The sequence below is a fragment of the Amia ocellicauda genome, chromosome 22 (assembly GCF_036373705.1).
Source record: "Amia ocellicauda isolate fAmiCal2 chromosome 22, fAmiCal2.hap1, whole genome shotgun sequence".
NCBI classification, from domain to species: Eukaryota; Metazoa; Chordata; class Actinopteri; order Amiiformes; family Amiidae; genus Amia; species Amia ocellicauda.
This window is the reverse complement of record NC_089871.1, coordinates 1,837,683-1,853,253: the sequence shown is the minus strand read 5'-3', so window position 1 is coordinate 1,853,253 and position 15,571 is coordinate 1,837,683. Positions and strand designations below refer to the sequence as shown.

Below are 15,571 nucleotides of genomic sequence, written 5' to 3'. Positions count from 1 at the left end.
CCAGTGTCGGCAGATTGTGAAAGGTTACGCAAAACTGGCGTGGCTGAGGCACAAAGGTCTCAAAACTGGCGTCTTTTAAATGCAGCCTTGAGTTGTGTCGAGCAGTTTTATGTTTGGAGTCTGTCTGGGTAGTTTATGAAAGTGTTTTTGGCTGCGTTTCGCGTGCCAAAGACAGACACAGGACTCCTGCTGGCTGAAATATTTTATTTTCAGAGGAGCCTGATGGTTCTGCTAACACTGTTCAACAACAATCTCCCAATTCCTCTCTGGAAGCACACTTTCTCTCACTCACTCTCTTTCTCTCTCTCTCACACACACACTCTCCCTCTCATATATACACCCACACAATCTTGCTCTGAATTTCTCGCTTTCTCTCTCATTCACACACACACTTTGAGGCGCGCTTGCTGGAGTCGGTTCCAAATAAATCTGCAGTGGCATATCCCTCGTCTCTGTCGAGGCAGTGTAAAATCAGAGCTGCCAAGGAGCGAGACACTTCCTCGCAGTTCTATCACCCATCTAAAGCTCGTAGAACCTACCACATTAGAGTTACACCTGTAGGGAGGGGGTGGCACATGCTACAGTCGAGAGGGATGCTCCGTGCCCCACTGGAGGCAAATATTGTTCAGATCTTACTCCACATGATCCTGTATTAAAAATCCAGCTACAAACTGCCTGCCAGTGCAACACTTGTACCACTAAAGAAGACCTGCTTCATTGTGGTTTGGGGGCACAAATTTACAAATAAACTGTGACATTGGTATCACTTAGGGCCTATACTACACATAACCCAACCCATTCCCTAAAAAATGACATGTCTATATCTCCAGTAAGTATCTTGCTCTGTTTGATTCACATCACACCAGCTTGCTGTCATTCTTTTCATTTTTAAGAAAGTTTGTCTGAGAGTTGTGATTGTAAATGGAACTTGGGAAACTATTATTTAATATTAAGAAGAAGATGATGTGGTAATAATAAAAATCGTAGTAAAGAAACTGTATATTGTTTTTGGTCCCGTTCAACTTTTTAACCTTACATGTAGTTTACATGTATGGTGGACAAGTTAAGTAACTACGCCTAGTAATGGGGATATGTGCTTTTCATTCCAGTGGGATAATGCACACCATGCAGAGATATGAAGCCAAAGGGGGCCACTCAATAATATGAATAAATCAGCGATGACTAGACTTGGATGCAGGAGGTAGCTAGGTTGCTTTAATTAACTCTGACAGTGGGTTAAGCTGCATTTCCTCCACACATCTCTACCAGAGTTGGAAACGCAGGTTTTCTTGGGGCAAGCAGTATGGAAACGCTGTGTGCCAGATACACATCTTCTATTAGGATTCTCTATTAGCGAACAGCTCCAGGGCGCAGCGCTCATAGACGAGAGGAAACACTGGAAACTATGGAGAAGCGCAGCTCATCAGCTTATCCGTTTCATCTCCACAGCCACTTCAGTCAGAAGAACAGACTGACTGTTCCCCAAGCCCAAAGCCTTTGTTCCTTCAGCCTCAAAAGTTAGCAAATGTATGAACGCGGGATGAGGCACAGTGTTGCAATAATGTGTCCTGCAATCCCACATTTACCTTAAGTTTGACCCATTTATTCGCCACGTTAACCACGCCACTTGCATTGGATAAAGGCATTAGCAAATGTCGCAATACAATTAATTATATAATCATTATAATAAAATAAACAATGAAACGTTGCTCTGGGTCAGTGGTCTCTGCTGTCCCCATAAACAGCTCTGGTCGAGGTCCAGCTTTGCACACAATCTGCGAGACACCCCGTGCTGTGCCAGCCACATTGCCACTTTAATTACAGTGCCAGCGTGCAACTAAATTTGGGTAAACTGCGTTACTTTAGAAACCTGTTCTGAAACCTGCCTGCTCCATGCAAAAGTGCGCTTTATTGTAGCTTGCGATAGTGGAGGCAGACCACTCTCTCTTTCTCTCCGTGTGTGTGCTCTTCTCTCGGTCCTGCAGAGTACTTGTATTGTCTTCCCATTGAAATGTCCTCTTATAACAGTACGTTGCGTTTTCCCACACACAACCCAGCGGGGATACCGCTTCAAATTTCGGTGTTTGTTACTTGATGGCCGGATGAAATGTTGCGCTGAATAATTGAAGCCTTCTAGAACGCAACGAAGCTTACTGCTGCCGAAAGAACAGCATTGCGGCTGCGGCTGAACTGGCGCGCTGTTGACCTAATCCTAGGGTGGGAGAGAAATCCCAACACATACTTGTACTGCGGCAATAACAATGTATTTGGTGTAGCAGACTAGCGGAAAAGCAGAAGCTTGGGGGATATCTTGCGTAAATAAAAAATGTTGCTTTGTATTAGTTCATGGTAAAGTAATAGCTTTGTACCACAGAGTAATTCCAGGATGATATATCATATTAAAACGAAAGTTTTGTCCAATACAGATGCCATGAATTAATTTAAAAATGAGAAGGATGGGCATAAGTGTATTTTTGCGTGTGTTTGTATCACAGCAATTACATTAAATGCAACAAACTAGAGCTGTATTGAAATTGTGATCCCCATAGTTTCAAACTGCAACTGCTTTACTAATTACACTGTTTTATGTCCATTATTTTTTACAGTCTATATCATAGGTCATCTCAATGGTAAAACAACAGTTTTTCACATAAAATGCTATGGTAAAATTGTCTATTCATGGCATATCTGCTTCTCTCTTTATTTAGTCTTTAAAATGTATAGAGACAGGGAAAGGTGTGCAAAAATAGCTTGCTGTATCATTATGACCCAGCCCGTTCTTCGGTGGAAACAAATTAAGAAGGTGTGCAGCCAGTGTTTGCAGCCCAGATTTACAGGAAATGCCCAAGAAATGTGCCTGATAAATAAACCAGCACATCCTCACTGCAGGCACCTGTTTTGCATGGCGATCGTGGGGAACAGACGGCTCCCATTTGTCTCCCTTGGACCCCATTGCACTCACATACAGACTCGCCACCTCTTCCTTTTGAATAAACCAGTAATTAAGCAACAGCCTTTCTTGTCTTTAGAGGGGAACCAAGCAACTGCATGGAGCTGATATTTCACTGCCCTTTAATGGGGAGCTAGACAGGATTGATAGAGATTGTTAAAATCCATATCCTTTAAGCCCAATTCATCTAGGTGGGACATCTTGAATTTGATCATCCCTCCGCCTCGTTAGTGTCCTTGGATCTCGTTTGTTTAGCATCCCTTAATGAGCCACGTTCACCTGCTCTGGTCAAAGTGTAAAACCCAAGAGGAAACTGAACTTTGCCTCTCATCCTCTGTAGTACATCCCCACGTCTCCTGGATTAACAGTGTGTGTTTAGTGCTGCGGAAGCCCCCTCTCCCCATGAACCGACATTAGTTCAGGCTTGGCTGTCTCCGCTGATGTCACCCTTCCCTTGCCTGTGATAAACCTGCTTGTCCTCTCTGGCTTTGAGGATTGCTTCACCTATCCTCTCATCGCATGAATGCTCACACAAGTTTACATATGCAGTAGCCCAGCACGTCTTGTCCAGCGATCAAGCAGGCGTAATTGGCACACACTGGAGAGGGTACCATCTGTTATTAAAATACACAGTAATGTGCACAGATCTTACTTTACCTAGCTGTTAGACACCTCTATAAATTGAGAGCAGGTTTGATGTGTTGATTCATTGATTTCAGGTGTGCCCAGAGATTGGGGAGATAGACTGCTGGGTGCAACATCTTCTGTCAGTTCGATGTGTATCTGTACGGCTGCTGTTGCTTTCCTTTCATGCGCAGCTCTAACACATACATACACACACACACACACCACACTCACATAATTACAAGGCACTTTAGAGTGAGTAAGCAGCATTGTTTTGGGCTGTGGAATGAAACCAGAGCACCTGCCTTGAACAACTGAATCTATCACTGTATTAATAGATGATCTATATAGACCTCTCAAAGGTATTATGATGGTGTAATTAAATGTTTATAAACATTTTATTCCAGGAAGGCACATGTGAGAACACTCAAAAGACAACTTGTTGAATGTGTTCAATCCAATACAGTCAGAGACAAGAGGTTGCAGTCATCGGACACCAAAACCTCAACTTTGGTGTTCGATTGCATCATCTTCAGAGCATGTGTACAGCATTTACATCTTACAACAGACATGTTATATTCAAGTGACATGGAAATTGGTTAATAACTGCATTAATAATGCTTTAATAGGTTGTAATTCATTATCTTTTACCAACAGATACAATATATTGCTTATTAAAAGCTTAGTAACCGTGTTGTAAATTGTTATCCATACAGTTACATAGGAATTAATCCTGACAGTAAGACACAGGGGTGGCAGAGCTCTTATTCAAGATGACCTTGGTAAATGTACTCTGGTAAAGATTGTTTCACTTTTTACATGGTTTAACAGTGGTCAACTATGGGCTTCACATGCCTTCACAATGCTTTGCTGCACATTTACCAGGACACATTTAAATAAGAGAAGGAAATGCTGGGTATTATATGAAGTAGAGCAATCAGGACTCCCGAGGGACCCTACAGGTAAATGGCTCTGCTCCACTTTTCTAAATTTACAAAACAAATAAGTAAAAGGAAAAAAGAAAGTCAAACATTGATCTTTTCTATTAGTTCTTTTCAGACTCCATCTTGGAGAAGCTAGCCAACATTTCAGCTTCTGTTTTCCAGAGGACTAACATATCACTCCCTCTCCCTCCCTTTTATAAAGATCTGCAGGTACAGTTTACAGGATTTTCTGTTAAGCCTAGCTGCTGTGGGGAAGGCCTGTTTGATTATAGCTCAGAATCAAAGTTGCTTTCTCCTCCCTCCCTTAACAACACCTGATAAAAATGTCTGGAGCCCCTGCAGAACTTTGAAAGTCACCTTGTTTTTTTTATATACCGCATCCCACTTCTCGGATACAGTCAGTTTGCATTTGTCATTTGCTACCTAGACACCTGTTACCTAGGTGCTAATTGGTCTCCAGAGAGAGAGAGAGAGAGAGAGAGAGAGCGAAGTCGAGGAAGAGTCTAGGGATTGGAGGAGAGAGGAGAGGGGTGGACATCAAAGGGAGCATACCAGAATGAAGAAAGGAGTGAGAAGGCTTGAGTCCAGTGTTTAATATATTGGAGCTGTGTAGAGCCTTGAGGAGATTTAGAAAGGATTAGGCACTAGATTAGAGGGTATTTTCTTCTGAAACGGGGAAAATAAGTCTCTTAAATAAAAAAGCTGCAAAAGCTATGAGTCACCAGCTTTCAAGAACTCGTGATTTTCTCAATTATGCAATGGCTGGCAGACATTAAGATCGTCGCCTGAAACTGCTGGTATTTTTGGTTCGGTCACAAAGGTGAGTTTCTATTACACAGACAGAGTGCTTCCCTGCAATTGGCTTAGACGGGGAGAGGTGTGTTTTGCTGAGAGGAATTCTGAAGGGGCAGGAGATGAAATAAATACATAAATAAATAAAATACAAAGACAGACGGAAAGGAGACCAAGGCCAGGAACTTACATATTTTTGGCAGCAGCACTGTAATGTGGAGTTCCCCAGAGAAAGAAGCAGTCTGCTGGTTTTCTGATGAGAACCTGAGACCAAAGCAGCATCAGCGGTCAGAGGTCGGGGGTTCCTCCTGGGGCGTCTGGGAAATCCCATTTCTCTGCTGTCTGTTAGCAACTCTGTGAAGAGGAGCTGCTGAGCTTCAATGTGTCTGTAGATATAGCCCCTTTTCGTAGGCCAGTGAAAATGTCTTGAATGCATCAGCTAAATTACTAGTAGTAGCAGTCATAGTAATATTGTCATCATCAAGAGAGTTACTGGAGCTCTCCTTTTTTCATGGCACCCACTATCACTGTCCTTTGTATTGACAGTGAAAACCACCTTCCGTTTAAAAGAAACCAATAATGGAAAAAAAAGTCTAGAGAGCATATCGAAACATGCTGAAGGACACAAGGACTCTTTTGCAAGCCCTCCGCCACCCTTGCGCTCGTTGTTCGGCATCCTCAAGAGGAGTGGGGGTGGATCAGTGGCAATCAGTCGACAGATGACCGTTCCCATGTATGATAGGAGGGGGCTTAACATTTCAATAGATGCAACACGTAACCTTCCCCCACCAACCCTATAGCCAGGAGGTATAATATTCTGGGAGGGGCCCCCAGTCTTGTACACTGATGCCAGTAATAATTCCCTGAAGAGCGTTCCATTTTTATATATTTTTGGTATATACATTATCCTTCTCTTTTGCAGACTCTGATGAATGAGGCTATGGAGTCTGGGTATAGTTTTGACCTGTGGAGCTGTAGCTTTGTGGCCCGTGGGTCTTTATTTAACCATACAGGTGTGTTTTTACAAGTAACCCTGGAGGCACACAAAGTGAAAAGCAGCAGACGTGAAAATATGCATCGAGAGTGTCACCATGGGGCTTGTAGTGCTGTCCCCAGCTAACACAATAAAGTCTTGCCAACACTGCATTACATTACATGTCATTGTGGCAATACAAAGTTAAAAACTCCAGGGGATGTGGTCAAAAGGTGGTACAGTAACTTTCTAAACTTGGCAAATATAAAGAGTGAAATGTTTATTGAAGTTAAATTAAACCCATTTAAGTTAAATTGTTTGCAAAATTCAAAATTCTTGAGTTGTGTTTGCTATACACTGACATTTCCAGAGATGGACCTATGCAACGAACAGTTAATCAGAGAACAAATAACAACCCTTTTTCCTCAAGGTTAATACGTTTATACAACATGTCTAATGTGTCAAAACCAAAGTACGCTCCAAAATACAACCTCACACAACATTGCCAGAACGAACAAACCCACACACCTACACACACAAACACTGAAACACACAGTTACACACACATACAAGCACACCTACACACACACTCCCTCTCTCTCTCTCGTTCGTGCACGTGTAAGAAATGGCCGTTTCCAGTTCCTTCCCAAAGCTTATTGTAAACACAGCGCTATTCGGCCATAAGTTCACAGCATCCATTTATCAGCGTCCGCAACGTAACAAGGCATCGGGGAATGTGGCTTTTTAAGCGTCGGACCCATCGATACACAGTACTTTGTGCCAGTGCGAGCTCTTGTAAGTCGGGCACATCGTAGATGGATATTCAATACTCACTTAATTGCTCTTACAAGTGCACTTGCAGATTACTGATAGGGGCGTGAGGGGTATGGATGAGAATCCTTAAAATTACAATCAAAGGATATCGAACGCTGTAAAGCATGCCATTTTTGTGGTCGGGATCCATTTGTATGGTTTGGGAATCATTTCTTTTATCCCCCCTCTGCTCCCAGCTCATCATATGGAAATCGACTTTCTTCACAAAGAGGTAGACACCACCACCACCCCCTATCTCTCTCTCTCTCTCTCTCTCTCGCTGCTCTGTTGCCCTGTTGTGGGCCCAGCTGGCTACCTTTTTCCTGTAGGTCGACTCAGGACGCAGCAGGACGGTCGAGTGCCAGGCTTCACGTCTGTGTGGGCCATCACCATGTCACACAGTGTTCCCAAGAGCAAAACTGAGCAGGCCGATTTTTTTAAAGTACTGGTTCATGTTTTGAGGCTGATGGAACCGCTCAGACCTCACTTCAGAGCCGCAGCCCTTAATTACACAACGCTGACTTCAGTCTGCTTAATGACGTGCTGAAACTTCAGGAAGCAGTTGGTGGTTTTCCTGAAGTGGCACCAGGGGTCCTTAAGAGTTTATGGGTCTCATTTACTCATCAGCCCCGGAAAGACAGTAATGAGGTCAGGAGGAACGAAAACCAAAAAGCCCTGAGGCGACTGAGCACTGCAGTTTTGTCATATCAGGATTTAATGATAATCTGTTTGTGCTTGGGCTTGTTTAAAAGTCCAACAATGTACGGAATCATTCCCTACAACAAACAGACATGAATTATTATTATCATTATATTTTTAATCAGACACCCTTATCCAGGGCAACATACAATTGTTATAATTTATTATGTTATTTTTAGATACAATTACCCATTTATAAAGGTGGGTCATACAATTAATGCTGTCCCTTACAACCTTGGGGACTCAGTCTCTCCTTAACTTGACAGGAAACACAACTAAGACAAACTGGTCAGTAGTTACCTGACTAAATTGTAACTCCCTTTAAGTAGATGGGTCTTACATTAGGCCTATAATTAGAACCCCTCATTTATTTCAGTACATCTAGGATTTTATCCATGTTGGATATTCTCACCAGTTATACACACTGGTTTTCCTGTGAAAAACACATATCCTGTTTCCTCCTGTGTATGGCACTTTTAATTGTAGCCAATATGGTTTGCCACAAACATAGGCCCACATGATGAGACTGAACACAAGCTGGGGCTAACGATGGGATCAGTCATTCAAGATAGAATGATCTGGATTGAGCCATTGTATCTCAGCATTTTGCGATAACGAAAGGAAACAAATTTGGTTTCCTCTCTCCTCAGAGTATCAAATTGAGACTCCACGGAGCCGGTGGAAGTCAATAGGTTCAATATGGATTTTGACACTCTTCATTGCCAATCAATGCTGACTTGCTGCCTCCAAACACACAACTTTAACGAGTTCACAAGCTCTGGTTTGCCAATCTAATGAGCATTTTTGGGTGGTTAAAAAATAAACTGAATTTAGCCTCTCTTTTAATAGCTCAGCGGTTTCCATGACATCTCAATTTTTTGCGTGACCATAAAGAGAGAAGTTTCCGATAACTCCCGACAGCTAATAAAGTTGACGAGCCTGTGTTTATTTATTTATTTATTTATGATCTACCCTTCCCGGCACTTGCACACCATGTACTGTCGAGTTGTACTAATTAATCATGCTCGTCACGACTGCTTATTTGTCTGTCCTTAAGCCAGGCGGACGCGTCACAGACAGAGAGTGGCGCTGTCGGCCTGTCGGGCCCCTGTTGTCACGAACGCCCTGTCACAACCGATAGCCGTGTACAGTGGGACGGGGGTACAGCTTTGGCAGGTGTGAATTAGTCACTACAGGACCCTTGCAGAGGAAAAGCAAGTGACATTTGCTGATCAAGTGAGCTAATGCAATCAGTGTTATTGGTGGGGGCGGAAACGAAGCTGAAGATGTATGTTTTGTGAGTGTGTGCGTGTCCTCTCAAAGACACCGCAAACTACCCGGGGAACAGCTGCACTTTCCCGTTCATGAGTCCGAGTCGTAGTCTCACGTGAGCCCTAAGTGGAATTATTGTCTTAATTAGCTCTTTTTCTTTTACCTTCATTTTGACCTTCCATCTCTCCCTGGATTTAGAAAAAGACAGTTTTTTGGTATGTTGCTGCCCATACAGGGAGCACAGAGAATTATGTTTGGTCTGTTTATCACATGTTTAATAAACGGTTATTAAATTGACTAGTACATGCTACACAGAGACAGGCGGAAACTATATTGTATGAAACACTCCTGTGTTGAATGTTTTTTCATTCTGTATGTATCAGCTGGTTAGATTCTAGTCATCTAGATTCTGGTCATTGACAGAGTTCCTGTACATGTACTGGGTTAATGCAACATGATCTTATTGAGAACAGGAATTGTTATTTTTATTATTTATTTTAAACCAGATCGCTCAGTCACAGGGTTTGATCCTGACACAGCTGTCCCCCTTAAAGACTCAGGCACTCAGATGTGATGGGAGCAACCAGTCAAAGGGAGTCAAAATGCACTTGACTCCTGAACTACATGTTCTACTTCAAAGACACCTGATAAAACTGATTACTTTTAACAAAGACAGACACGGCACATTTTGTTGGCAGTCTCTGCTGCTAATGGCCATTCAAACTGTGAATGTGTTAATTCAGTAATAATATTTAAATAAATAAAATTATATATAAAAATAATGTGTCAATAATGTTAATTGTATTGTTGCTCAGGGCTGTTGGGGTGATAAGGAAACACCTACCGCCTATCAGTTTAATTGCAGACTTTGTTTTCCAAGGCCTGTGCGTACCACATGGGTCTTGTTCAAATTATCCTGATTAAAGCAGAAAAGCGTACGTCAGGGAGGGCCGATCTGCTCCCCAAGGGATGAAGGGATTTCAGGTTCTCAGTCCTCCTTGGGTCTTCATTACAGAATTGATGTCATTCTTAGAAGGGAAAGAAAATTAGTAAAATCACTCTGTTTGTTCCTGTGTCTTAATCAGTCGCTAATTGAAAGGTAACTGGAAACCTGCAGGAACCCTCAAGGGACAAGAAAGTGCTTACCCCAGGCAGGTATATTTATATACATTACTGACTCCATCTGGGGAAATGTACTAACAACCATGGAACAAGAATTCAATGTTCGGTGCCTGGCGTTCCCTTTAATACAAGAGTCTGTGATTTCTGAAATCGGGAAAGGCTCAGACTGCTGGGTAACAGTAATAGGACTTGCATCTTATTTCCCTGGGGAAAGAGAGCAAACCGAAATGACCGAGGGGTGTCTTAGCTAAACTGTAGACTGTTGCGCATTCCTACAACCACCCATTCCTTATTATTTATATATATTTCTTCCATATATAGTCTTGCCTGGCCATTTTTGGTAATTTCTCCTTTATGATCATGTGTAAATTGCACTGGAGTTGAGTTAATTTCTGCCGTGGGGCTCAGAGATGTGACTGAGTATTCAAACACTTTATTTGACCCAGAGAGAGAGAGTGAGAGAGAGAGAGAGAGAGAGAGAGGAGGAGAATTCAGAGAGGAGAGGAGAAGGGGGGGGAGACCGCAGGGGATGGCTGATTGACTGGTTTGCTTAAAAAGGGCACTTCTTGAACATCATTAAGACTATTCTTGATGCCACCACACTCCAGTAACAGCCTCTGGGGTCAGTGTGTTGTAGTGTGGCCTTGAAGAGAGGTTGGATTAAGATTTAAGACGCCAGACAAACTCCATATTAGTGCCATTGCCTCACAGTGCAATCAGTTCAGCTGCCCTATTTTTATTAAATAACTATGAACAAAGTGGCTGCAAAAGGAAAATCTTAACACTGTACTGAAGTGGCCAATGGCTAACACAGGGAGTTATCCTCCACTGTCTAAATGTATATTTTAAAAATCTTTGTTTTATTCGATATACATAATTATTTATTTGCTGTTTGTAGTTAGTTAGAGTAGTATTTTGTGTAAAACAAGATGACGCAGTTGGCCACCTCTGAGGCCATACAAATATAGTACAGTTGTGTAAACAGTTTACTGTAGACATCCAGGATAATATGTATTATTGTTAGGTATTTTTAACTTGGCTTGGGTAAGTTTTGCATTGGATCAGGAGGAGAAATCGTTTGAGTGCTTAATGTGAAGCAGAAGTAGCTGTTAGAATCTACTTTGGGATCCACCTCACTGAAACAAATGACAACACCATACAAAGCACATTGTGTTGCCTGTTTGTATTTTTAAAGATTACAATTGTATAGCAAATGTATTACACTGTCGAATCCAGTTATCACTTTTAACACTTAAAAATGTGAACATGTTCACTTTTCGGACAGACTCCAAACAACTGCTACTTGATTATGATGTCACCTGCAACTCTCTCTCTCTCCTTTCTCTTTCCTATCCAGTCTTAAAGCAGTCTTGTCCAGTGGTCCCCCCAACAACTCTCTGGACCTGTCAGGAATCCCACTGACCGCGAAGGACATGGAGAGGCTGAGCTCGTACCTGCAGAGCAACGCCGGCCGGGTGTCCAGCGTTGAGCTCTGTTTCACCGAACTGACGGACGAGGCCTTCCTGCAGCTGCTGCCCACCTTGAGCGCCCTGCCCCTGCTCAACACGCTGTCCCTCAACGGCAACCGGCTCACCAAGGCTGTGCTGCGCGACCTCACCGACACCCTCAAGGACCCCGAGAAGTTCCCCAGCGTCACCTGGATCGACCTGGGCAACAACGTGGACATCTTCTGCCTGCCCCAGCCCTTCCTGGTGAGCCTGCGTAAGCGCTGCCCCAAACAAGGCCACCTGCCCACCATCCTGGAGTTCGGCGAGAGCCAGGTGAGCGACCTGGACAGCCACGACGGCAATCTCTCAGAGAGCCTGGACGACTTGGTCTCCGAGGAGGAGCAAGAGAAGGAGGGAGAGGACAGCTGTCCCACTGCGCCGCCCTCCCCCGACTCCGGCCTATCCCAGCTTCAGCCCTTGCCTAAGCAGTCAATGACAGATGAGACAGGGGATCACGTGGAGACCAGGGCAGCCAATCAGACTTGAGAACATCGGCCACCGCCCCCTGCTCCCACCCCTCCAGCCCCTCAAGGTGTCCTGCAGCTCAGTTTTTTCCTGCCTTTTGGCTGGCAGGCAGTTTACCCACTTGTGGCTGGCATGAAGAGAGCTCTTCACCGAGAGAGCAAGAGAAAGAGAGAGCGAGAGGCATCTTGCTATCGTGTTGTGGCCTTCAACTGTGTTTCTTCTTCAGCCACTACTTGCCCTTGTTAACTTACACAAAGTTTGCAAGAAAAGGACAATCTAACTGAGTTTTTCTGTGAAATGTTACAGCCCTTGTTTATTCAGAGAGCTGCGTCTCTGGCACTTCTGAGCTTTGCTATGTTACTCCATTCCTGCCCAGTTTTGCTTGAGAGCAGAGAGCGCCTGGTCCCCAATGCCACGTTCTCTGACAAGCTGTATTGTCTGTTACCTGTTACCTGACAAAGATCTTTCCATTATACGAAGCAAAAAAAAAAAACACAGAAAACAGGGCATCACTCGAGTTCAAGCTAGACCCCATTTCACCCGGTGTCCACAGTGTAATGATCTGTAACGCCAAACTTGGTTACCAAACTGCTCCATGAGTAGCGTGTCTAAGAGGAGAGAAGTCCTCTTCTACTTTCGGCTGGGAGGCCCATTTGAACCCTGTGGGCAATAGAGTCCATGTATTCAGTATTAGACAGTCTTTCTTTGCTCTAAAGTTGTCCAGCAGTCCCATAGTGTCCATTTTGCAGAAGACTAGAGACTCTCTGTGCCAGTGAGCTCCTAACTGGCAGTGGAGATGGGGGGAATATTCTGAGAAGTCAGTCCAACAACAATATTATGATACACTGTGCAAGGAAGCGTGAGCATCCTAATACAGGGTTGTGGAATAAGGAAAGCCAACGTTTCATTATACTTCACAAGCCATGACTTGGGGTTCTGAGGCTGTGATATAGAAGGGATATAATGTGTTGATCAACCAACCTGTCACTCATATACAGCATTATTGTGCAAAGACCCTAAGGGGTGTCCCACAGTGGGGTTATCCCAGGGACTGTCACATAAGAAGTGAATAGATTTATAGGAGGAAAGGTGTATATAGCATGTAGCGCATGTGCTGCCTTTCTTTCAAGTGGGTCAGTTGTGCTATTTTGTGGGGCGTAATATCAACACTTAGCGCATGATTCCCCAAAACTGGTAAATGATTTTCTCATGATGAAACCAGCTGTCTGATTTCAGTGTATTATACTTTCGCATGAGGATCGTTTTTGGAGATTTTCTGCTATCGTTTTAAGTGAGAAGATAAGCTGTAAGGATGATACTTTGATTCAAATGAGTATGCGTACTGCCCCTTATACACCCCTAACTGGCAAATTAGGCCTGTACTACATAAAGGATGCTCCGAGAGAACTGCCATGCTGGTTAAAGTGATATTTACACAAGTGCATTATGGCCTTTTTCTGTAGACATGGTGTTACGAGAATTATTGTCCATCAGAGGTGGGAACCCTACTGTTCACAGAGCTTCACTGCGTTTTGGATACACAGCACTTACAATGTTAGGAGAACTGATGATTTAAAGACACACTGTACCTCTGGTGTAGCAAGTTTGCTGCTTATTTAGGTGGCTGAGTGGGTCAGGTGCTTGAAGATAGAATCTGCACATCTATACTGTATGTGTGCGTGTGTGTGTGTGTGTATGTATGCATATATACAGTCTATACACACACGCACATTGCTGTTCCCTATTTATCATTATTTTGATGATGTTTTTTACACAGTGGGATGCCCACTCTCCAGGCTTGGCTGTTGTGTTAGGAGTTTCCTTCCCTCTTAATTTTAAATATAGGAAAACCTCTGTGAATCTGACATTTTGGCCTGTCTTGAATGCTCCCTCTCTGTATGACTGGCTAATGAGGTGAAATGAGAAAGCTAGCGCTGCTCTGCAGAGAGGCGTACTGATTGTTAATCATGCTGTCTGGACAGAGTCTTGCTGTTTGCTGGTGTTTGGTGTCAGTCAAGGTCTGCCGAAGATGGATGTTGTGTTGCACGACTGACTTTAAGTATCCTGGCTGAGAACACACTGTCAGTCACAGCCCCCTCACCTGCACATCCCCTGCCACTGATTCACCTCATAAAGAAGATATACTATTTCCCTGGTCTTAAAAGTATAGTTGTGCAGATACCACTTCACCAGCAAGTATTAAAATAGTTTTTGTGCTGGCATGGACTAAGGAATGCTGTTTTTTAAAAATGTATAGCAATATGTTTTGTTATTTTATTAAGTGGATTTTTGAACTGATGAATTTCAAGAAAGGGTTGCTGTTTTGTACTGGTTGAACCCTCTGTCATGGTCACCCCCTACAATAGCTGCTCTCGTGGTACATTCCTATTCTTTCTGTGGCCTGGAAGTCCAGTCCACTGTACTCTCGGGGGTTGACTGGATTTGTGGCATCTGTTGGTAAACCTGTTGTTTATCTGGAGTTGTGAGGGGATTTGCAGCAGCCCCACGACCCCAACCAAAAAAAGAAAGAAAACAAAAATGGTTTCTTATTCAAAACAAAAACAGTTTTATAATTCAGTTAAAGCGGACAATTCACATTACAAAAGCCTGTTATATAAAGACTTGTTTTGGTTATTGTTACAAGTTTATAACCTTGACTTTAAACCTCTTCCCAGCATCGCACTTCCAACTTGAGTTCTGGCTGTTGTGTAGCTGAACTTCTAAATCCTCCAAACTGCCACTTTGTGAACGCCGACACCTACAAAACAAGGAACATGAGATGAAACAACACATTGCACATAGGATTTTTTTATTTTATTTTTTAATTAGGAGGTGAACATGTTTTTAGAAGTCTCGAAACCTTGCTTGTGTATTTTATATTTTTAATGTAATAATATTTTCAAGAGAATGAAATATAAACCTATCCAAATGTATATCATGGGGAAGCATATTCTGAACTTGGCTTCTGAGGGGGGGTGGAGATCAATTAAAAGGTTGACTGGATTGGTCAGGCTGTCTGGTGAAGGAAGGCTGGCAGGTCTCCGAGCAGCTTGGTCCATTTCAGAACAAAGGAAAATGCAAATTAACGAAGGAAAGTAATTAACCGTTATCAAATGTACAAGTGGAATGATCAACTTGACTTGCTGTCATGAGGTTCAATAAATAAATAAACAAATGGAATTCAAAGACCTGGTTATTACACTGATTTTGTATTTTTTGTATAATTTTTTCCCTTGGTTGATGAAGGAAAACATCTAAAATGATGCTCAAGTCAGGTCACACCAATGCAACAGATATATAGAGTCATGATGCAGTAATTAATCTCACCATTTATCGGATCATTAGAAGTAGCAGACGTAGCAGCTTTGTATTTATTTATTTTTCTGTCCTAATATGTACCTGGAAGAAA

General features: G+C 42.9%; 1 protein-coding gene across 1 annotated transcript in view; it reads left to right on the top strand.

Moving 5' to 3' along the window:
• lrrc75a (leucine rich repeat containing 75A) overlaps positions 1–15,350 on the top strand; it is an 86,998-nt gene extending 71,648 nt beyond the window's left edge. The window contains exon 4 of the mRNA XM_066695629.1: positions 11,547–15,350. Within this exon, the coding sequence (XP_066551726.1) occupies positions 11,547–12,183 (637 nt within the window). The 3' untranslated portion in view covers positions 12,184–15,350. The remainder of the gene's footprint in view (positions 1–11,546) is intronic.
• The last annotated feature ends 221 nt before the right edge of the window (positions 15,351–15,571 follow it).